The 25,490-nt window shown below is 36.2% G+C and overlaps 1 protein-coding gene and 1 pseudogene across 6 annotated transcripts in view; both read right to left on the bottom strand.

The window, feature by feature from the left end:
- LOC150101808 (adenosylhomocysteinase-like 1) overlaps window positions 1-25,490 on the bottom strand; it is a 328,595-nt gene that overhangs the window by 28,760 nt on the left and 274,345 nt on the right. For all 6 annotated transcript variants that reach the window (XM_090400531.1, XM_090400532.1, XM_090400535.1 and 3 more), the window contains 2 exons: window positions 14,459-14,557; window positions 4,286-4,433 (listed from right to left, as the gene is read on the bottom strand). In XM_090400531.1, coding sequence (XP_090256657.1) covers window positions 4,286-4,433; window positions 14,459-14,557 — 247 coding nt within the window. The remainder of the gene's footprint in view (window positions 1-4,285; window positions 4,434-14,458; window positions 14,558-25,490) is intronic.
- Window positions 3,874-3,991, bottom strand: LOC150101809 (5S ribosomal RNA; annotated as a pseudogene).

Here is a 25,490-nt window from a genome sequence, read left to right as displayed (position 1 = left end):
GGAGTCTAATGTGTCTGGGCCATGAGGTCAAATAGAGAACACATCAACATATCTTAGCCAGATAGAAGGTTTGAGAGGGGCTGAGTCTATGGCTCGTTTTTCAAAAACCTTCCATATAAAAATTGGCAAGAGGGGATGAGAACCCATGGCAGTTCCCTCTATCTGCTTGTAGATTTTGTTCTTCCAAGAAAAATACCCAGAATTGATGGCAAAGGAAAAGAGATCTAAGATGTCAGAAGAAAAAACGTTTTCTAAGACTGTTAAGGTATCAATTAAGGGGATATTGATAAACAATGAAGAGATGTCAAAGCTTACCAATATGTCTGTGTTATTTAAGGTTAAATTTTCTATGAGGGTTTTAAAATGGGTTAAGTTTTTTTATATAGTATGTGGAAAGTCCAGTGAGGGAGGGGGGTCAGAGAGTTGGCCAGTTGTTTTGACAGTTTGTAGAAAGGTGCATTAGTGGCACCTACTATAGGTCTTAGTGGGGAATTGGGTTTGTAGAGTTTTGGTAAACCGTATATTCGGGGTGGGACGGGAACAGAAAGGCTTGTAACCACTTGTCATCTTCTGCCTCCTTGATATTGCCCCACCATACACAACTCTATGATACCTATCAGACAGCCAATCCTGAATCCACTTGACCAACCAGACATCCAAACTCATTTACTGCGACTTAAATATAAACTTATCATGTGGCACCCTGTCAAATGCCTTTGCTAAATCCAAGAAAATGGCAATATATGCCTTTTCCTCATCTATTGCTCTTGTAATTTTATTATAAAAGGCTAGCATATTACTAAAACAAGAGCACCCCTTCACAAATCCATGTTGATGCTCACAGATAACATTACCCTCATCTTCCCAATGTTGTATGCAGTCCCTAACTAATTTCTTCAAGATCTTAACTACTAATGACACACAAACTGGCCTATAATTAGACACTTCCAGTCTGCTACTGCCCTTATGCAATGGCACTATCTTACCTTCCTTCCATTCCCTGGGGACCTTTCCTGTAGCTAGACTTTCACTGAAAAGCCAAGTCAAAGGAGCTGTCAGTTCTTTAGAACATTCTCTCAAAACTCGTGGTGAAATACCATCCAGTACCACAGCTTTACTGACATCCAGAGTACTCAGTATTTGGAACACACTCTCCTCCTGCACCTCTAAACTACCTTATCCTTCTAGTATTAAAATTTACTCCTCCAGGATGAAATACACCAATAAAGTGTTCACTGAACAATTCACTCTCTGCATCAGTCACTCTATTCCCATTTTTATCCAACAATGTCATTCGTCCACAATCATTTCTCCTCCTACTGGCCATAGCTAAAAATTCCCTAGGATTTTCTTTGGATCTTAGGGCCAATCTCTTCTGATATTCTAGTTTTGCCTTCCTTACTATACTAGTCACTCTCCTGGCCTGTGTCTTATACTCTTCACCTGTCTCCTTATATCTCTTCCGTAGCCTCTTTTTCACATGCAGTTCCTGTTTAATATTGTTTGTCATTCATTTTACACAAAAATGTCCTCTTATTCACTTGCAGAATATAGCTTACGATTGCTGCTAACAAATATTCCATCACAATTTCCCAAGCACTAATGATATCCTGGCCTTCTAATTCCTCCCTCCATGAAACTTATAACCCTTCCCAGCTTCACATCATCCGCAAACAACTGAATATCCCCCTGCAATCCACTGACAATGTCATTGATATAAAGGTTAAACAATATAGGTCCCAGTACTGAGCCCTGTGGAACACCACTTGTAATCTTCTGCCTCCTTGATATTGCCCCACCATACACAACTCTCTGATACCTATCAGACAGCCAATCCTGAATCCAGTTGAACAAACTGACATCCAAACCCCCTTTGCTGCAATGTGAATATCAACTTATTATGTGGCACTCTGCCAAATGCTTTTGCTAAATCCAAGCGATATCCTGGCCTTCTGATTCCTCCCTCCATGAAACATAAAACCCTTCCCAGCTTCATATCATCTGCAAACAACTGAATATCCCCCTGCAATCCACTGACATTTGTTCCTACCATATAATTTCGCATATGTTCCCATCTCGTTGATATTCCTGCATGTCTATTCATCTTCCAAGTTAAAACCACATAGTCACTGTCTCCAACTGGTGGAAGAGATGTCATCTCAGTTATTATCAACTATTCTGATGCTATGACCAAATCCAAAACTCTTGAACCTCTTGTTCCCTCTATTACATGTTGCCTAAGACATTTGTCTCTCAAGAATTCTAGAAATTCCATTCCCTTATTTCTACATGCATCTTCCTCTCCCTAATTTATACTGCTGTAGTTAAAATCTCTCATAACAATTATTCTTCTTGCACTTGCCAAGCTCAACTGTCTAAACATCTCCTGGTCCCCACCCTCTGTGCTTCTTGGTTTGTAGCAACACTCCACTAAATATCCTGTCTTGCCCATCTCTCCCTCACACCATATGCTTTCAAAATCATTAGTGTCCAGAGCCTCCACTCTTAGAGGAAATAAGTCATCATTTATCATAAGCAGTACTCCACCACCATGCTTTCCCTTCCTATCCTGCCGAAAAATGCTGTACCCTGCTACTTCTGTTATTATATCCTCTTCTGTCAACCATGTTTCAGTGATCCCAATAATCTTTGGCGAGGCTGATGCTATCAGCACCACCAATTCCTCTCATTTATTCCAGATATTCCTGGCATTAGTATAAAGCATAAAAATGTCACTGTTTCTATATCCAGCATTATCTCTAAACTCCACTGGACTCAGTGTTACCTGATGTCATTCCCCCTTCTTTCCAAGCACCCATTCCCACAAGAGGTCAACCCCATGCTACCATCCACCTTAGGCATTCTAGTTTCCCTGCATTGATACACTGACTTGTTCAGAACAGCAATCTCTCTTGATTCCTACATCCTTCCTCATTCAAATGCAAGCGGTCCATCGTTTCTGACACATTCTAGCTATTATGTTATTCAATATTACTGCTCTTCTGCTCAGCTCATCACTATCATACCTAGGCAACACACACACACACACACACACACACACACACACACACACACACACACACACACACACACACACACACACACACACACACACACACACACAATCTTTCCTCTCTGCATCTTCTTTCGTACTACCTCAAGCAAGAATCTCATATCTCTCGCTGCCTAATTTATATTACCTCTCAAGTCATTTGTTCCTACCATCACAATCATCTCATCAATACTTTCACCCCTCTTAATTGCCATAGCCACACTTTTGTTCCTCCAGGCAAACACTCCTAACGCATCCTATCTTGCAAATCACGGATCACTGAGTCCCCATACATTATACCTCTTTCCACCCTGTTGCTCGATTGCTCCCATACATCCCTCACTCTCTCTCCCCTCTAACACTTTCTCTCTGTGTTCCCTCTTCTATCTGCCTTCTTGACATCACTCTCTCTCCCTCCCTCCCTGGTTTCAGTGCTCCCTTGCATTCCCGCTCTCCTACTGTTTCCATTCTATCCTTCCCATATCTCTCTCTCATTCCCTCTCTTCCACTGTTCCTATTCTCTCCTATCATTCCCTTTTATCTATATATAGATCTCATTCCCTCTCTTTTACTATTCACATAACTCTCTCTCATTCCCTCTCTTTTACTATTCCCATTCTCTCCTCTTCTATCGTTCATATAACTCTTTCATTCCCTCTCTTCTACTGTTTCTATACTCTCCTCTTCTATCATTCCCAAAACTCTCTCCTACTGCTTCCATTCTTTCCTATCATTCCCGAAACTTTTTCTCACTCCTACTCTGATTAACCTTGCATACATCTCTTCCATTCTCCTAATCTCATCTTTTTAAAAATAATTAATGTCAGCAGCACCCAGGGTTCCCAGGTGCACCCTCCCCAAGTACTAACTAGGCTCAGGTTTGCTTAACTTCAGTGATCAGATGAGAACTGGTGCTTACAAACCGATCTGGCCGCTGCAATTCAACCACGTGACATTTACTTAGTTCCCCCTTATAGTATTTCATAATTCAGTATACCGATAATTTCTAATTAAAATATCTTCCAATATAGTGTGACATCTGCTACATATACTTTATATAAATCATATGACCAGGAATAAAGACAGAGGGAGTTTAAAGGGGATAATGGATGTAGTTTATTAGTATGTATATGGCATTATAAAAAATAAAGTTCCCCATATCATGTACCATATAAAGATCAACCTCAAACCAATTAAAATTTGTAGCTGACAAGAATAACTTAAAATACTTACCCATTTTTTTGGGCAACAAATATACATCTCCCTTGTATCGACCAGAAGTAGCATTATATAGTTCTATAAGTGCTAAGGCCTGGGTGGAAGCAGTTATAGATACCACAAAGGATGGGATGGTTGAACAACTTAAGTTTACAAGACGACCCTGCATAATGAAAATTAACATCTATAAACCTATATTTAGGCTAAATAATCATAGTTATTCTGAATGTACTTAGATTAGTGGAACAAGTGAGTATAGTTTTACAACATTTAATTCAGTGTTACTTTACATGTCTATACCTCTGAGTAAGATCATTCTTTTATCTTAATAATATTAAGTACAGTACAGTAAAAAATAAATAGGATTGAATACCAATATTATGAAAAGTTACTATAGAATCTAAAGCATCTTGTGTAATATGTGCAATTCAACTGCCATTTCTGACAAATCAGAAATGGCAATTGAATAATCTATAAGGTTTTTTTTTTTTCCAAAAAGTAACATAACACTTTTTTTTTCCTTAATAATGGTGAAAGAGAATGAGATAAAACACAATGGACAGATAAACCCATTAATAATATTCAAAAAGACCAACATTGCAGCGTGGCACTACTGTTGCTGCACAGTTAATTTCAGTTGCAAGATGGTGGCTACCACACGAGTGTGGTCCAAAACAGGTGTCCGTAAAGTTATTCATTTTTTGCAGGCAAAAGGGGCTTTACCAAGTGACATTCACCATAAACTGGTTGCTGTGCATGGCAAAAAAAAGTGATGTAAAAGAACCAGGTATGTTATTGGTGCAATGAATTTAAAGTGGGCTGTGGTGACATTAAAGAATCCATATCAGTCAAGCCTTCATTGAGCAAGACAGAAGACAACATTTTGTGCATTAAGGACATCATTCTTGAAGACTGGTGAGTGAAATTCCACAACTGGTGAACATGAGTAAATCCACTGTTTATAAAACTGTTCACAATGTCCTTGGGCTTTCAAAAGGTATATTCCTGCTGGGTGCCTTAACAATTGTCAAAGGAGCACAAGGCAACACACACATGGGGGGATATGTCACTGTATCACAACAGATTCTCCATTGGAGAATCTGTTGTGATACAGTGATAAAGGCAAGGATTTTCTCACTCACCTAATCACAGGAGATGAAACATGGAAAGAGCAAACAAGACTCCATGGCCTGGAAACATCCACAATTGTCTGTGTGCAAAAAATTCAACACTGTTACTACTGACCAAAAAGTCACAGCCAGTGTTCTGGAATCACCAACCCATTCATTGTTCACGATGTCCTTGGCTTTCAAAAGGTATACTCCTGCTGGGTACCAGTTTAGTCCAAGGCAACACACTTGAACTTCTTGCGGAAGGGAGGAACAATCAATACTGAGCTTTAGTGTGCAATGTTGGACAAACCGAAAGCCAACATTCCATGCAAACAATCAGGACTCCTGGCAAGTGGAATGATTCTGGTGCACGGCAATGCTATTCCACATATGCTCCACACTGGGAAACATTCTATAAATGATAAAAAGCCTGTTCAAATCCTAATTGTGTTATACTGTCATAATAGCTAGTACACCTACCCAGGAGAATTAAAAAAAAAAAAAAAGATTATAAGGATTACAATGTTTTCCTCCCATCAGCTGTCCTTTCTGAACATCTGGAAGCAATCCAGAAAACAAATGTAAAACCACTTGTTAAGAGTTCTGCAGATCTGGTGCAGAAATTAAGTTCCCATAGACACCAAACTGATTAAATGTACATGCAAAGGAAACAGAAGATTATTTTACAGCAATATTTCTTGAAAAGAATAGGGAGATGCATGTTTTTTTTTCCATCATTATGTAGCATTCATTGCTTTAAAATGCAAAGAGGAGTTTTATATGCAATTCTTTAGCCCCACCACAGGGTTGTCCCTATTCTTTCCTGAAAATGGAAATCTACAGAATCCTTTAAAAGAGTTTTTTCATATGAAGGTGAGTTAGCCAATCCTATATGGATGTGGGAGGGTTTTCATCCCACAACACAAAACAGACAAACTGGCCAGAAGAACATCACAACTACACTACAAAAAGTTGAGTCATACCATGAGAAACAATGCCAAACCATTCCATCTCTGCTACCAAATACACAGGCCTGCAAAATTCAAATCATGAAAAGTTGTCTGAAAACTATTAACTGTTTCTGATTTATTTTTGACCATCGATTTCAAATATCTCTTCCATTTTTCTCTATCAAGTAAGGATTTTTCACAAAATGGATCTCAATATTACAGTAAAATAGCTTTAAAACACATTATATTAAGTAAATAGACAATATTTAAAATTTTCTGTACACATTTTTGGAATGAAAGTATTGAAAAGAAAATTAAAGTAATTAAAGATTAATCTTTAATACATACTTTATATTTCGTTGTGATGTCTTTTTCTTTTTCCTTCAAAGCTTCTTTTTGAACTTTGTCTGTGAAATTCTTTTCCCAGGTCATCTCTGTGCAACATCCAGGAATAGTCCACCATCATGTTGGCATTCCACCTGCCCTGATACCTTCTTTCCATCTCCTTGATGTTTTGGTGGAATCACTCTCCTTGCTCTTTGCTGATAGTTCCCAGATTCTCAGGAAAGTAGTCTAAATGAGAGTTGAGAAAGTGCACTTTTAAGCTCATGGAGCATCCCAAATCCTTGAATTTATGTAGCATGTCTTCAACAATTATTTTATAGTTGGGGTCCTTGTGATTTCCTAAAAATGTGGTCACCACCTCTTTCAAAGCTTTCCATGCTTCTTTTCAACAGTTGCCATTTTTTCTTCAAACAGTTTATCCTTCATAAGTTTCCTGATGTCCAGACTAATAAAAATACCTTCTTTCAATTTTGCTGTAGATAATCCCTGAAATTTTGCACAGATGTATTTAAAACACTCTCCTTCTTTTGACAAATTTCTTCATCAATCCCAGCTTTATGTGAAGCGGGGGTAAAAGGATTTTTTCCCAAGCAACCAAAGTTTCATGTAACACATTTTTACTTCCAGGTTCTAATGCGACTCTTTCTGGCCATTCCTTCTTGATCCAATGTTGCTCTCAATCTCGGCTGTCCCACTCGCACAAAAAGCACAGGTATTTGGTGTATCCTCTTTTTTGTCCCAAATCTTAGATATAGTTTTAAGATCACTGCAAACTGTCCATCCATGATCATTGTACTTAAGTTTGCTGAGAATGAAGACTAAATTTTCGTATCGTTCTTTCAAATGCACAGAATGTGCTACTGGTACTGACGCATGCTGCACAGCTTTGAGGCTTCTTTTTGAGGAATCAATAAACAACCTCCAATCGATGACTTCATATTTATGTTGAATTTGCTTATCAGTCTGGGAATATTGGTACAGCAAACTAAATCACTTTCCTCTGAAAAGTAAGGAAGAAATCTCTTTTTCTATATCTATCTGCATTCCTCCCCCTTCTCCTATTTTAAGAATAAGTTTCATGGAAATTTCTTTATTTACCATAAAATGGCATTTCAAAAAAGCACTTATACAACTAATTAGCTGTAAATAAAGGAGAATGAAAATAAATACTACTAATAAAAACAATAAAATTAGAACTTGGGTAAAATTAGGGGTGATGGACTTTTTGTATTATTTTTTTCTGAACTCAGCACCTAAAAATCTATAAGAATCAAGTATTACTTCTCAGACAACTTTTCCATTGCAGGCCTGTGATATCATTCATTACAACCACATTCACATGACAGACTTCCAATGCCCTTATAAAACCAGCCACAACATTTGGGCTTGGGATGTGACAGGCTGATTGTTATGATTGATGTCTTGCTATGTGCAGCTACCACTCTACAGAAATCTAGACTATTCAGCTCTAAACAGTATCTACTATTAACTTCAAATCCTTGTAGACTCTTTGAACTCTGTTTCCACATGAGAATGCTAATATTTCTGCAACACACTTCCAAGCACCTTTTGGTACCTTGGGTGCTAACTTCCTGTGCATTTTCTAATTCTCATATTATCATGGACTCATAGTCTTACAGTCAATTTTGGATAGCATAGTTGTCTTTTATCAAAGTTAAGAAGAGACATAGAAATCATGATAATACTTCAAAAGAAGTATTATCATAAAAGAGTGCCTGCTTTATACGTGTGTTTCATATCATATATGCTATACACATCAACATGTTTCATTCAAAAATGGGGGTTTCGATACTTATTCTACATAGGACTTGTCATTAGTATGGTAATTCTCATTATAAAATTAAATAAGAGCACCATTAATACTTAGTTTTCTAAGTTTTTTCCTCTATACATTTGGTAGTTGAAGTGATATCCTCAGATTTCTACCAGTTGAGGATGCTGCCTATAGTTTATTTTGGGTGAAACATTCTTTAACTAATGTCATAAACTGATTATGGAATCCTGTGTTAACTGCATGCATCTGTGTGAGAGAGTTTATATATTTTTTACTTATTTCCCACACACTGAGTAGTTAAAAAAAAAATCTTACATTCAAGATAAAAAGAAAACCTTGAAACTAAATTCCTAATTAACTTTGCACACAGATCTCATATGTAACTTAACCTCTTAAATAACCCATTATAAGATCAAGTCTTGAAACACTTTTTAACAAAATAAAAATGTTTAATCTACGAAAAAAAAAACATAAATACACTCTGCTTGGAAAGAAGTCCACAGACAACCACCATGGGCAAGGTATATTGTGCCATGTAATGAATCACATTTGTAGTCAGTATAAATTGGAGGAATATGATGCTCCCAAGTCAGTGCAACTGTGTCTGGGTAAAATGGCTGCAAGAAGGAAACTGACAAGAGTTTGAAAGATTTTTCTTTGGCAAACTGAAATTTTTAATAGCAATGGGTGGTAAATGTCAAAAGGTGAAGCATGCTCTACATATGTTAGTTCCATATGCTTACCCCCCCCCCTTTTCCTATTTTATGCTCACATGTAGATCAATACCATGCAGGCTTCTGAAAATAGATTTGATGGAATAAAATGGTTAATCCTTATTCCCACAGTCTCCTATACCTGTATATTGCATTCTTCTTACCTTCAAATGAAAGCAGCTAACTCCACTTCAGATGAAACGCCCTGATAAAGATTCTTCACACATACACACAATGGATGGAATTTAAACCCATGCACTTTCCAACCAAAGTGTATTATCAAAACTCACTGAGCTACTATGGAAGCTCACACTTTTGCTTTATTTTATTTCTTAAAAAAAGAAATAGTGTGTAACATGCATTACTGGCCAGAAATGAGAGAAAAAGTTAGTTTGTTACTCATGGAGTGACAAATCACTCTTTACTAGGCAGATGGATGGGTGTAGTGGATGTTTCTTACCAGAGTGCATAATCCCAAGTATGAAATTCGGAGATGGTGGTGTGATGATATGGTCCTGTTTTTGCTAGTTTGGCCTTGGACCTGTTTGGTGGTGCCACAAACATCTGAACATTCTGGACAATGCAGTGTTTCCTACTTTGTGGCATTTCTATGGAAATGCCCATTGTCTCTTTCAGCAAGACATGAATGTCGCCACACTTGACTGTCCTCCACTGAGTCCTGATCTCAACCCTAGTGAATCAGGACTTGGTGGAGGCCAGTCAAGTGTGGTGATATTCATGTCTACAAATTGTGGATTTGTGATGAACTTGAGGGACATCCATCCCACAATAGTCCAGGACATCATCACATACCTACAGGAAGAATGGTCCAAAATTCCTATTGATTGCTATCGTTAAATTGTGGAAAGTATGGCCAGTAGGATTGCCAGTTATCACAGTGAAAGGAGGTCCTACATCTTATTAAGGTGAGTGCCATGGGTGTTTGTTTCTCACACTATGGTGTCTGCTGATTTCTTTCTAAGCAGTGTATACATACAACATGAAATCAACTACTTAATTATGCAAGTACCAGCGTATTCTTCAATTCACAACAAGAAAAACATTTAAATAAACATAACTTCCTTTCTATCACATAAACCAAAAGTTATCTGATGTGGACAAAACTCCTGGAGCCTTAGTCTCTTGTCTCCTACAAAACTTTTGAGTTCACACAGGAGACAGACTAACACAAAACTGCTCTCTGAATGAAGAACTTTAAAAAGGAAACAATTCATTCAGGATTTAACAAGTCAGAAAAACCAGCTGAAAGAAAAAACTTGTACTCGAGCAGAAGAAATAAAGTACTAACTGTAAATAGAAATAGAATTACCTCCTTTTAGTAGAATTGTAAGACCATGTAAAGAACTTTGTGTATAAATTGGTATCATATGAATGCATCATGTATACAATGAATGGGTAAATTAGATGTAAGCAATAGTCCAAAGGTCACGGGCGGGCCTGAGGCATTGGCAATCTTGGAAAACGATGCACATTCGTTTCCCGGAAGATGCTGCTAGAGATCTCGCGATGTGCCCAAATTCCTGCGGACGAATAGCGGGTGGGAAAAGATCGCAGAAAGTAAAAGGGCACTATTGCAGCTAGTAACAGGGTGCTAAAAAAAAAAGGGGGGGTGAAGGGAGAATAAGAAGGGTTTGCACCCCTTTCTCAAGGCCTTTTTTTGCTTATTTTGTTGGATGATGATTCGACTTCTTCAGTGGACCAGAAGTTCCTGATGGTGTTTCTTGGCAATAGTACGATATCGGACGGTGCGCCTTTCCCTTCGCTGTCTGAATTTCTGCTGGTACTAAAGCATGAGATGTTGGCATATGCTGTCTTCGCTCCTTTGCTGAAAGTTCCGACGGAATAATATCGAGGACGTATCCTATGAACCGGCAGTAGAAACGAGGATGGCCCGAAACAGATAGAAAATAGATGAGGGAAAAACGCCAGGTGCAGAGCATAGCTTAATCTGATGACCATAGTGACCCACCACGTGGACACAAGCTTATGGACGTATCGAGAGGTAATTCAAACAAACAAGGACAGTTCAGACGGACCTGGAGATCCTGCTCCAATAAATGGTAAAGTACAGATTCTGGTGTATAATTACCCAGTCAGTAAAAGGGAAAGATCATTGTAGTGTAATAATCGAGTATGGACAGTATTTAAGTACTTTAAGTGATTATTTAGCAGTGGCTAATGTCCATAAAACAAATTGTCTGGAATGATCATAGATGATTGTGATTAGTTTAATGTGCAAGACTAACATAGTAGGTAGAATATTGATTAGAAGTGTATGTGTATATTATGTGTGTTTAATCTCTAACTCAAAAGAAGGATTTATTGTTCATGCATTCAAGTATTAATCAGTTTGATTTAGCATATCATTGAACTAATTGAAAGTGAGATTGGTCTAAGTGTATATGTCTTTAGATTCCAATAAATATATGTTTTTTCTTCTATACCTGAGTTTTGCCTGTGATATGAATCAAAACTACCACTCATTAATCTGAACCATAGCGGGGGAGGAGGGAATTGAAAGAAAGGTATAACATGTTGTTATAGAGGTTACGACTGCAAACTAGAATTTACTTAGCCACAAGAAAGTGTTTAATTTATGAGTTTAAGCACTAAATTTATTCACCTATGTGCACCAAAAGTCTGGAAAAGTCTCCCTGAATAAGAGTCCCCTCTCTTCTAAGATATTGGCTGACGCAGCTTTAAAAAATAAATTTGTCGATATCTGAAGAGGAGGCTCCAGAAAGAAATTAGAGGATTCGTTTCTTTTAGCAAGGAATAACCTTTATCAGTCAGGGTATGCACGCGAGTAAAATTAGGAATTGGCTAGAGATATAGAATTTGCTTTCCTTATAGAATGAACACGTAAGAAGTAATACAGATATTACTTCTTAATATCTGTATTAAGATGCAAGTTACAGATTCTAATGGATAGGAAGAAGAAGGATGATATAATAGAGACATACAAGTTGGTAAAGAGTTGCTATGAGATTAATATTGAAGAGATTTTTTTATAAAATGATGGGAGGTCATCCCTGGAAGCTGTATAAGGATGGTGTGAGCAAGGGAGTGAGAAGAAGGTTTTTTGCATAAAGTTGTGAATGATTAGAATGCACTGCCTAAGAGCATGGTGTCTGTAGGAAATTTCAATACATTTAAGGTAAGGTGATGATGAGTCTTGACTCCATGGGGGTCTTAGGATAATAACTCAGTTTCAGGAGTGGAGAGGTAGGGTAGGGGGGGTTGCAATTAAAAATCTTCAATTGGCATAAATTTCGTAACAGTCTGTATAGGATATTTTTCATATATTTTCACCATACCTACAGTGGTCAAGCACTGGATATTATAGTAATGTGCATCTCACAAAAATCATTTGTTGCAATTTTAAGCAAAAGGTGAAAGCAAATGAGTTTCTGCTGAATTATCATTGGATATAAATTTTTGATATTAAAAATCCTCACAATTAGAAATTGAATAATGCAATTTAACATCATTTGTTGTTCATGAAAACAGAAACTTGTTCCTAAAACTGAAGCGTGATGATCTGTATAATGGTTTTTGCAAAGAAAGAAAAAAGTTCATATTTATTTCAATAAATATTTAAAAATGATTTTCAATGCAAGCATTTGAAAATTGAATGAAAATACTTTCTGAAATAATGTCAGAAAAATGAAATCGCATAAATTATCTTGTTCTATTGCACTAATTTGAAAAATAAAAGAAAATTTAGTATTACTAACTAAATTCATAAATTTATTTTTTGGGAAGAGACAATAAATAAATTGTGCACCAAAAAATTCAAATATCTAAGGACAGTAAAGGAAATTCTAAGTAACACAGTAGACTTCAAGTCAAGTGACACAGAGGTTGCTCCATTACAGTTAATATGCTAATGGCTCTACAATCAGCATTAAAATATTAACAGCAGAGAAGGGCAATTACAAGATAAAAGGTAGAATGCCAATATTTTGATCCATGAAAAATGCTAAGGTAGTCTGACTATTTTATCCACCTCAGCCATTAGGGAAGTTAATGCAATAAAGCTAAGAGTAAGGTTTGAAATTTAGTATGTACAGATGGAAGACTACATACTCTACTCTTCAAGGAGGAAAAGAATCTTGTGACAATGAACAGAATTTCGAAGTTAAGGGAACATTGCTGAGGTGGTGAAGACAACCCAGAAGACTGCTACAATACTGAGAAGGATGCTAACAAGCAGAAATAAGAGAGCAGTGATTCCTTTCCTTCTTGAAGAGTAGAGTATATAGCCTTCCATCTGTACATACTAAATTTCAAACCTTACTCTTAGTTTTAGCTGCATTAACTTCCCTAATGGCTGAGGTGGATAAAATAGTCAGACCACCTTAGCATTTTTCATGGATCAAAATATTGGCATTCTACCTTTTATCTCGTAATTGCCCTTCTCTGCTGTTAATCTCTTAATGCTGATTGTAGAGCCATTAGCATATTAACTGTAATGGGGCAACCTTTGTGTCATTTGACTTGAAGTCTACTGTGTTACTTAGAATTTCCTTTACTGTCCTTAGATATTTGAATTTTTTGTTGCACAATTTATTTATTGTCTCTTCTCAAAAAATAAATTTATGAATTTAGTTAGTAATACTAATTTTTCTTTTATTTTAATTCACTCCTCTTCAGAGTGAAGTAAAAACCTATGAGAGGGTACAAAAGGTGAGTAACAAAAATGACATCAGGAGTCTGTAATGTTTGTTATGAGGATAAGTATCTAATCCTTCAGAATTTGGTTAGGAGCAGGGATAGATAAGGGATATGACTAAGAATGGATTCTAGAGGACTGTTTCATGTAGTAGAAGGTGAAAGGGCCATAAAAGTTGTGAAAGGGAGTTGCAAGAGGTGGAGTATGAACTGCACTAGCTGAGAAGATGGTGAGAGTGCAGACTTTGAACAAGTGTATGGATTGATATGATAGACTGAATTGTTTGGGGGGTGTGCTTTCCCACAATGAGTCTCATGATTCCATCAAAGTCAAATAATCTAATACGAGTAAAAGAATCTATTACTACCATGGAACTACACAAGTACATCCACCATGTCATACATATCTTAGTGAAACTATTTTATTATGTAGAGATAAGAAACTCATTTTTTTGGGGGGGGGGGGATTTTTTTTTTTTTTTATATAAAAAACAGTCACTAGTTTTCCATTAAAATTATCACTTACACTTTAAATGATGAGTTAAGTTATAATGGATTATTAAAACTAAAGCGCTTACTTCAGCTAGGAGAATGATTCTTTTCCCATCAGGCCATATAATGTGGTCTACCTGAGAACGTACTTTTTCCCAAGTGAGATCTGGTGCTCTTAGGCTTTGCTAGAAATGATTATTAAAATTCCTACATGAAAAATCAAATTACACAAAAATGATAATTTCAAATTGTATTTATTATTTTTCTAATGTGAATCCCCTCCTGTAAGGTTGTATACCTAACATACAACTTTATATAATTTATAATATATAATTTATAACATATAATTTACCTTAGTCCACCAATGGTGGACTAAGGTAAATATGTTTTTCCCTAATCTAGAGACCAAACAGAACTTTTTTAAACCACTTCAGGCTCAAATCAACAGGAAATATTGTTACAAGTAAACACACTTTCCTATACATTAGGCCAGTGGTTCCCAAACTTTTTTGATTCTCGGCACCCTTGCTAAATCCAGGATTTCCCAAGGCACCCCCATATCAAATTCTAACAAGTATACTTTGCAAAATAGCAAATAATTTTTTTTAATTAAAGGGTTAGGACCTAACCCTTTAATTAAAGCGCCATCTAGTAACCATTTGTAGAGGCTTCTGCAAACAATTATTACTAAGTGAGTTGTGGGTTTGCACCAGGTTCGCTAGATGTCGCTTCCTAACACACTGAATTGAAAATGGAAATAAAATTATGAAAATTTTGTAACCGTGGCTCCCCAGCACACAGTTTGGGAACCACTGGATTAGGCAATAGATAAATTCTTATTATTTACACAGTTATTAATACAAAGCTAAAAGATAAGGCTGATTTTCATAGGATAATTTTTCTCCACCAATCTGCTACACACATGATCAATCACTGCAAATTCCCTCTATCTTTCACCAGGAAAAACATCCAAAATCAAAATCAGTAATCTACACCCTCTGTCCAAAAAGAAATAGAAGATATCAAATATAAAAGAAACGAGTGGCGCCACCTGTTGTATCTTTTTGTTGTCAAAAAGTTAAAACTTTTTAGTCTAAAGTTCATTAGACTAAAAAGACTAATGACAAACTTCATTAGTGTTGAGTCAACTATTTATGACATTTGTTTCATTAGAAGCTGAGTTATAGTGCCAAGAGTGACTATGTTTTGATGAATGGTCAGAAAATGAGTTTCAAACAGAGAGATGTGATCGACTTGTGTTAAACTTGGTAAACGTTTTACTGAAATGCATCAAATGCTTCAAAAAGCGTACGGTGATGAATGCTCTTATCCCGTACTCAAGTTTACGAGTGGTTTAAGCAATTTCAATGTGGTCATGAGAAGAAGCTTGAGGACAACAAAAAGCCAGGTCATCGCAAAACTGGACTGAGCAAAGTTAACATCCAAAAGTGCATGATTTCACCAAAGAAAACCCGAAATCGTCCATGAGATTGATTGAAGATGAATTGGGGATTCCAAAATCAACTGTGCACAACATTTTGACAGAGTTTTGGTCTTTGTAAATTGAATTCGCGATTTGTTCCCCACAAGTTGACCAATGACCAAAAAATGTATCGAATTGAACAAGCAAGGACCTCATTAAAACCGTATGTAAGGACTCTAATTTCCTTGAAACTATCGTTACTGGGTGATGAAACGTGGTGTTTTGAGTATGAGCCCAAAACAAAAGCACCAGAGTGCTGAGTGGAGACCACCAGAAGAGGGGCATCCGAAAAAAAGTCGCTTGGAGAAGTCAAAAGTAAAGACAATGCTGATTTGTTTCTATGACTCCAAGGGCATTATCAACAAAGAATTCATTCTGCCTGGCCAAACGGTCAGTGGCGAGTTTTATCTGGAAGTTTTGAAGCAATTGATAGTGAGAATTCGTCGCATATGGCATGAATATCGTGATGACCGACGTTCGTCAAAACACACTAACTTTTGCCACTATAACTCAGCTTCTAATGAAGCAAATGTCATAAACAGTTGACACAACACTAATAAAGGTTGCTGCTTTCGACAACAAAAAGATACAACAGGTGGCGCCACTAGTTTTTTCTATTTTCGAAAAGTTCAGTTTCTTTTTCAACAGAGAAGTGTAAATATTAGTAACTCTCCTTTTTCCAGATGGTATTCCCTACAATTGTGCTAAACTTTTATGCTCCTGCATCACCCTATATCCATTTGTAATGCCCAAACACTGTCACATTAGGCTAGGAACTGCCCAACACGATGGAAGCAAGCTTTTATCAAGTCGGTCCTTAAAAAAGGGAGATGAGTCAACAATCAAACTATCATCCAGATGTCATAGTTAACTTCTGAATGCAAGAGCTAGGGAAAGGTTTGCAGATACCCATGTTGTTGCATTTGACATTTCTAAAGCATTTGATCAAGTCTTACATAAAGGCCTTCTTACCAAGCTAAGATCTTATGGTCTCCCAACCTCCTTGTCATAGTGGATGGTATCCTCTCATCATATTTCTCTATTAATAACAGGGTATGCCAAGGCTCTGTTCTTTTGCTCATACTCTTCTTCCGTTAATGACCTTCTCTGACTAACCTCAAATCCTAGTTAGAGTTTTCCAGATGACTCTACACTCCAATTGACAAACCTGTAGTTCTCAAATGATTCAAGGTTCAAGATCTTCCCACTGCTATTTTTTAAACAGATCTTCTTGCCATTTCCTAGTGGGATGAGTATAATCTGGTGAACTTCAATGATACAAAACACAATCTTGTCTTTAAAAGTTTTTCCACTTGGTTATACTATAAATTAAAGATACCAAGAAATTATATACTTGGTTTAATCCTTTATCCAAGTGTAACCAAACAAATTTGCACCTGAAGTATTTTCAGGACTGGGGCAACTCATATATAAGCTAATTACTTCACATCACTTGCCTTAGTATCCCATAATGCAAAGCACATATTCTTACAGCTCTCTAATCCAGAGTATTTTAATAATAAAGGGTGATACATTCCAGCTACTCGTATATGAAAATATGAGTTCTGCATTATTCAACCTTAGCATCGGCTCTGGATATGGCTCTCACTGATGAGACCTCGATAAAGGTCGAAACCAGCCTGGTAGTGACCCTTCCCATAATGCATAGCATTATACATGTCTGTAAGGATATGTGCTTTGCATTATGGGATACTAAGGCAAGTGATACAAAGTCATTAGCTTCTATATACGAGTTGTCCCAGTCCTGAAAATACTTCAGGTGCAAACTTGTTTGCTTACACTTGCATAAAGTATTAAATCAAGTATATGATTTCTTGGTATCTTTAATGTACAATCTCGTCTTACTTCTTAGAAGAAGGATCTTACTTTGCTCCCCTATATTTAAAATCTTTCATCAAAATTAGTTTTCTCTTCTTCAACAATTACAGTTCGGCTCAACTATCCCAACTATGTCATTATGTAAATAAATTATAATACCGGAATAAACTCACATAAATTGTCAATCGAGTTCGATTAGATTTTTACATTCTTGTACCGAAGATACCTTTGATACTTGATACAAATTTAGATGACCCTTTCCTCCCTATGATCTGATTACTATTACTACTCACCTGATCTGAACACCTACTCCAAATAACTGAAATTATCCACATGGATGGAGAACATTCATTCTCCACTCTGGTCAGTGGCATAGCTGGGGTGGTGGTGGAGGGGGTGGCACTTTAAACCTTACCCTATACGTCGTTTTGACTTTTTGTAATATTTTTGGTGTGTATTGAGAGGGGCAGCAAAAGCTCTAGCAATGCCACTGACTTCAGTCAAGACCCCTATCCAAGCCTCAGTTCTCCAAGAAGCATGTCACTATAAAAAATTTAATATACATTCAGCTGGCTAAGTCAGAAACTCCAGTTTCTTACTCAGCCCATACTGCAGCTGTAGTAACTACAAAAATTTAACAAAAAAATTTAAAACAGACTTCATAAGGTCAAATGCAAAAATCATGACTTCTAGTGAAATAGCAATTGAGCCTTCAGGTCTCCACTAAAGCTGGTGGGCCAATCTTCTGTTGTTTGTTGTTTTTTATCTCTCGTATCCTGATAGTACATAACAATGTCTCAAGATAAGAGAGATCTCTTAATATTCTTTCCTCCAACTCCTGTATAGACAACAAGGCAAGTCTCCTCCCAACAAATTTTACAAATTGTTCGGTGCACTTCTTTTATCAGGAAAATTCTCACACAGTCGTGATACTAAAAGTCCCACGGTCCTGGTATCCCTGTACAAACTGTCATACTCAACTAGCATCTATCCAACAGCATGAAAGCAAGCCTTTATCCAGCCATTCCTGAAAAAGGGAGATAAGTCAACTATCAAAACTATTATCCTATTATATCCCATGTTTCAATACTCTTGGAAGTAATGGAGAAAGTCATTAATGCCCAATTGGAGATGCACCAACATAACCAGTGTTGGTGCATTATGAATTCTGCCATTTTCATTCCATGGCAAATCTAGTTTGACTTACCCAAAACTTTGGATGAAAGCTGTGGAAAATTTTGGAGAAACTCAAGTGTTTTGTTTCTCTTGATCTTTCCAAGATACCAAGATATTTGATCAAGTGTGACAATCAAGGCCTTCTTACCAAGCAATCATCTTTAGCCCCCCCCCCCCCCCCATCCTTTGTAATCAAGTTTTTTCATTTGGTCAAACTATAAATTAAAGATGCCAAGAAATTATATTCTTGGTTTCAATCCTTTATCCGAGTGTAAGCAAACAAAGTTTGTGTGCGAAGTCACTTCATGACTGGACTACTTGAATATAGAAGCTAATGACTAAGGTAATTGATGTGAAGTCATTAGCCTCTATACACAACTGACCCAGTCATGAAGTGACTTTCCACACACAAACTTTGTTTGCTTACACTTGGATAAAAGATGAAACTAAGAATATAATTTCTTGGCAACTTTAATTTATGCTCTTCCTCATATTCATTAATGACCTTTTCTCATTAGCAATCAAATCCTATCCATAGTTTTGCTGATGACAGTATACTTCATTCCTCTCCTTCATTCATAAAACCCTGCTGTGATGAAATGATTCAAGCTTCAAGTGGGCTGAAGATAATCTATGAATTTCAGTGCTATCTAAACACAATCCAGTCTTATTTCATGGATGAAAGCTCTTACTTCCCATTCTAATACTGCCATCCAAGTCAGCTTTCTTCAGCTGACTTTTACATCTGGCTCATTTTGGCATAAATACCTGTGTATAGATTCCAAAAACTTGGTATTTTTTGTCCAAAGCACTACTTCTCACATGCATAACTCCTAACATCATCTTGACCTTAGAATACTGTTTTCATATTTGAAGTGGTGCAAACAAAACCTCCCTCAGAATGCTTGATTGTATCTAGAAGGTGATATGTTTGACAAATAACCCTTCTTGCATAAATTTCTCCCAATAGCTTTTCCACAGTCAATTTGTTTCTGCACATTTGCATTATGTTTCTTTTTTTTTGTTAGTATTTTCATGGGCACTGCACTAATTAACTGGTCACTGATACAGCCATTCTTCCACTTCCTCTAATCGACACAAGTTGCTCCAGTCAACATCAACATGCAGCTTAGCTTCAAACTTGCTGAATCCGTTTCCTGTCCTCTTCTCTCATTCCATACACCTGTTCTTTGGAACACCCTTCTTCATACTCTTTTCTCAACAACTTCCAGCTCTTCAAAACAGCTGGAACAGATTCTTTCTTTCTCCCTATTCACTTGTCCACAGGAAAGCCTCTTCTGTATAGTGGAGGTTTAAAAAAAAAATTAAAGAAATTTAGAATTAAAAGCCAGATAGTCAGTTATGAATATGAGAAGCATAATTTCTGTCAACTACACATATTAATTTATTTTTAAGAATTAAAAAAAAAAAAAAAACGATTCCACTTCAGCATGAGACTAGCAACTCAGATTTGGTTTGACAAGATTCTAATTTAGATCTTTCTGATCAAAAAGCGCCTGTTCTTTCGTTTTCATTATTGATGAAAAGGACAATTTTTAAAAAAGGCTGCAATTGTTTCATTATTATTTGGGGTCCTGTCAAATTAGCATTAACATTATCATAATTCGACATTTATAATGTAACTAACATTATGCATACGTTTTTGCTCTTTCAGCATTAGAACTTGGAGTTCCAACATTGAAAGAAGATCCTTTCTAGGGTCCATCACATTTGGGGGAGTTTCAGTATGGCAGTTCTGATGCATTAATTTTATTTTCTTTCTGCAGATCTGTAAGCAAAAAGACACCAGTGAGGCTAGATTTGTTATGTCTAAATTCATTAATATGACATTAATATATGTAGTTATATTTACAGCAAAAAAGCTTTCATACATAAATCTTTATCACTGCATTTATGCAGTTGCTTCTGTGAATTTGGCAAAGATTTGTCATATACAAAAGTGCTAACTATAAATAAAGAATCATTGAATCATAATTGTATGCGGCTTATGATATTTGGACATCAGTTGTTTGTACTTCTCTTTTATGCAGTACAAAGGAAAAAAAAAAAAGGCATTGATCAGCAAGAGAAATGAGAAATTACAAGTCATACCCCGGGCTTACGCGAATCTGGAGTTACGCGGTTTCTTATATGTACGTATTCCTGTCCTGCTTCATGCCTCACTGCTAGTCATATCTTTTAGGCGCCAGCTGCATTCGCCAGTGTCACACATGCTGTGAACAAGCACTGACGTGTTTCGCGTGGTCTCCATTCATACACGAATTTTATAGTCTACAAACCTTGTGATTTTTTAATGTTATGTTCTTGATAAAAATTTTATCACATGAAAAATAATAATAATGTCATCCAAAAGAAGCAAGTCCGATTCTTCTACAGCTAGCAAGAAAAGAAAAACATTGACTTTGGAAACAAAATTGAACGTTATTAAGGATTTTGAAGGCGGAATGAAAATTTGTGGGCTAGCAAAGAAGTTCGATCTACAGGAATCTACAGTAAGAACAATCATAAATAAAGGTTTACAGATTTTGGAGGACATAGATTCTAACAAGGAACGAATTGTAGCCACAAGGCAAGGAATAAAAAAATCATTAGCTCTATGATGAAATTTTGCGTGACAAGAAAAAGACATTAAGCTGTCGGACAAATCTATTAGATTTTATGAAACCATCGACATCGAAATAAAATTTCTTTTTTTTTTTTATGTACGAAAAACTACAATTATGATTATATTTCTTAAAAAATATAGGTGTTTTTGTAAACCTTTGGTCCCAATTATATGTTTGGATATATAAATTACATGCAAAATTATACCAAGTTATGCGAATTCGACTTGCACGCTTTTTGTTGGTCCCATCTACCACGTAACTTCGGGGTTTTACTGTATATCAATTGTATGTAGTGTTGGAAGAATAATAAAATTTTCCCAAAGCAAGATCTCAATATCCAAGGCAACAACATCACTGTTTTCAAGCAGTGATAAATTATTTTTAAAATTACATTTATAAAACATAATATACCTTATTGATAAAATTTTTAGTCATTTCATTCAGTGTTTGTTGGCATCTTCAGTACATAAACCAGTTTACATGATGAAATAGCAGTATAAGTAAATCTACATTTACTGAGCCTACTATCATGACATAAATAGCTTAGTGAATTGCAGGTAGAGAGTTAACTAAGTCCTAGCAAAGACTACTAACAATGATACAAAAAACTTTGAATTATCACTGGGGCTGAGTGTTAAGTGACACTATGTTCTACAATGGAAATAATAGAATTTCATCTGACTCTTCATATTTAGAATATGCAGTAATGTTTCATAACTTGATACGGTCTCCCCATATGGAATCTGCTCTTATATAGAGCTGCTTCCCCCCACCCCACCCCACCAACAGTCAGAAAGTGATAGCGTGCTCTACAAACAAGCACACACTGTTCTGGTTCATAAGATTCAATGTTCTTATGTTTCTGTAATGAACCATGCATATTGCCCGAATTAGCCAAATAAGACAAACTATGATAAGATAACTAAACATAATGGAATGTCAGTGGAGAGGGATTAAAGTGCAAGTACAGAATGGTGCACTCAGAAATTTCTTGGACACAAGAAACAGCCATGCACTTAAACCAAGTATTGGAGTTTGGTAGCTCTATTTATTTATGGCATTGTCAATAAAATTATCACTAAAATCATTAGATAAAAAAGCAGATTCTATGCATTCAACTTCTTGTTGTCAGAGTGTCAGATTTCTAACATGGATAATGATCAGAAAGAACATGTATATCATGCCATGTGTGTGTGTGTGTGTGTTATTCTAGAAAATTGAGAGATGAAAGCCTCATCTGACTGACAAAGAATGAGGAGGCATTATATACCTGCTGTCTTACAATCATCCATATGAAAGATTTGTTACTAGATACGCTCATCCATGCACTCTGTTTCAATGACCTGGTTACAACAAAAAATTGAATATATAACATTACTTTTCAATCCAATAGTTTCAGCAATAATTTCTTCAATGATGATGATATAATTAAATATAGAAATGCTATTCCACCTCCAACCACTCATGAAGAAATCAAACTGCATGGCCCTCCCTTATGTCCAAGAACTCTGAGCACACAGCCAAGATACTTTGAACTCGCCCTTTAAGGGATGTACTATTCCGTCCATACTTTTTTTCATTTTTGAGTTTAGAAAAGAATACACTGCCTCCTTTGGTGTTCGCTGCTATTTAAGAGGCATCTGTGATTTATCTTACTATGGCTAATCAGAGAAATCTGTGGTACTTCATCATGAGCAACATAAGAAACACATCAAGAGCTGGTCAAGTCTGGAGTTTTGCAGAGCATGTTACTACTTCTGCAGAGAGGGTTCAATGTAAAAAAACTCTTATCCTACATAAAGCATATTCCTTATGGAAAGATTGCATGAAGAAAGTTGTGAAAAATTATGTCAGCCATTTGTAGATATTTGTGGACAATGTATATTTTTAATTAATTTTTCAATCAATTCTATGCACAAGAGAGAGAGAATGAATCTCTTGACATTTATTTTGAATATCTGAATGTCGTAGCCTTGGGACCATTTGGGGAGGAATGTAATTCCAATGCAACATATGCTGCAGAGCATACCTGGAAGGGAAACTGATTAAGAAAATAGGCAAACTGGATATTAAATTCAACATTATTTCAAAGCAGAATTTTTGTAGACACTATGAAAGTTTTGTAAGTTGACCTGAGAGCTCGCGAGAATACAATCCTCAACATCACCGAGTTGACTTAGCTTGGACTAATTAAAAGACAGAGGTGCTGGCTATCCAAGTGTCCATATATTTGACTTTTATTAGTCCATTTGATAAAGGGCACTGTCCCGATAGCTGTTTTGAACTGGTTAGTTCTCTTTAGAGACCAGGCAGAAGCCTTAAGAGAGCAAAAACTCTTGTTCAATGATTAACCTTTCTGACATAAAGGGTGAAGCAAAATGCTTTTCATAACTCGTTCAGTAATAAGAAAATCTAAATTTATTTTTTGTAAGTGAACTCTCAGTCGGTGAAATAGTTACTAAAGAGTCAAAAGGCTTCATTTTGGCAATGTAAAATTACATTGGCAGAGCAGATATTAAATCAACATTACTTCAAAGCCAAATGTTTGTAGAAACATTGGGCTTTGAAGTAAAACAAGTGTCCATATATTCGACTTTTATTAGTCCATTTGATAAAGGTCACTTTATCAAAAAGGCAATCCTCAGAATCCCTGAGTTGCCTTAGCTTGGATTACTTAAAGACATGGGCACTGCTCAAGCTTTCATATATTCTCTGATATCAGTTCAAAACAGCCGTCAGGAGAGTGAAACCTTTATCAAATGGACTAATAAAAGGAGAATATATGGATGCTTGGGTAGCACCGATGTCTTAAGTAGTCCAAGCTGTAATTTCAATGATGTAATTTTACATCGTTGAAATGCAGCCTTTTGGTTCTTTCTTTAGTAATGATTAAGAAAAGGTCAAAAAAAATGTTGGGAGAGTAGAGAGGACAATCTAGTATTCTAGTTATTTTCTCTCTCATGGTTACCTGATGGTCAGAATTCATTATGCAGAAATTAGGGAGATAAAACACATGGAGTAATTACTTTACTTAAAACTAAGACGAAATAATACTCAATATTTCAACCTCTGTATTAGTCATTACCATTATCCCAGCCTGACCTCTGGTGAGGGAAAGAAAGAAAGAGAGGAAAGATTAAAAAATAAATACGTATAAAAAATTTAAAAAAATAACATACATTAAAGGGGAACTACATCGGTTACTAGTTAAAATTCTCGACAATCTTATTATTTTTTGGTTTTACTGTTTCTTGTTTTGAGGTTTCTGAAGTATTGCCTTTTTGATTTTCTGTTGTTCTACACCTGAATTCTATACGGGTTGCAGATGCATCTTTCAGACCACTGGATTTAATAATTCATCATTCTTGTTCAGACTGGGATGATGAATCAAAATCTCATAAGGTCCTTTGAAATTTCTTTTATAGAAAGTTTTGCTATATATAAGGACTGGGTGTCTTTCCAATCAATTTTGTGGCATGTTTGAAGTGCATGATTGGAAAGGCTTGCTTTTCTATAATGAACTAATTTTAAGTGATTGGTGTTTTTCTTTTCTTACTGAGATTGTGTATCCTGTTATTCCTATGTAGGGTAAATTACCAGTACACAATTTTGGATATCCCTTGGAGGGGGGGGTTGATGCTTATATATTTGTACAATCTGATATTCTGTGCAAGAGAATGACAATTCTAGAATCCTCTTTTTTTTTTTTTTAATACACACACACACACACACACACACACAAGGTTTTCTTGTCTCGTTCTGTAACATTCTAACTACCCAAACAATGAAGTCATCTTTCTTAATATAATATCCAAAACTCGAATTTTCCTTTTCCAATTCCACTGACCAAGCTGGAAGAGTTTTCAGTAATTGCTATAAGCAATAATCTAATGAATACCATCTACATCAGAATACTATTCCTTATGTAGAAATTCTTGAGACAAAACACACATGTTCAGCATACATTACTTTACTTAAAACTAATACAAAATA

The sequence above is a fragment of the Typopeltis vanoorti genome, chromosome 11 (assembly GCF_054136105.1).
Source record: "Typopeltis vanoorti isolate ZY-2024b chromosome 11, IOZ_Tvanoo_1.0, whole genome shotgun sequence".
NCBI classification, from domain to species: Eukaryota; Metazoa; Arthropoda; class Arachnida; order Uropygi; family Thelyphonidae; genus Typopeltis; species Typopeltis vanoorti.
Note: the sequence above shows the minus strand (reverse complement) of the source record. Positions and strands in the feature narration are given on the sequence as shown.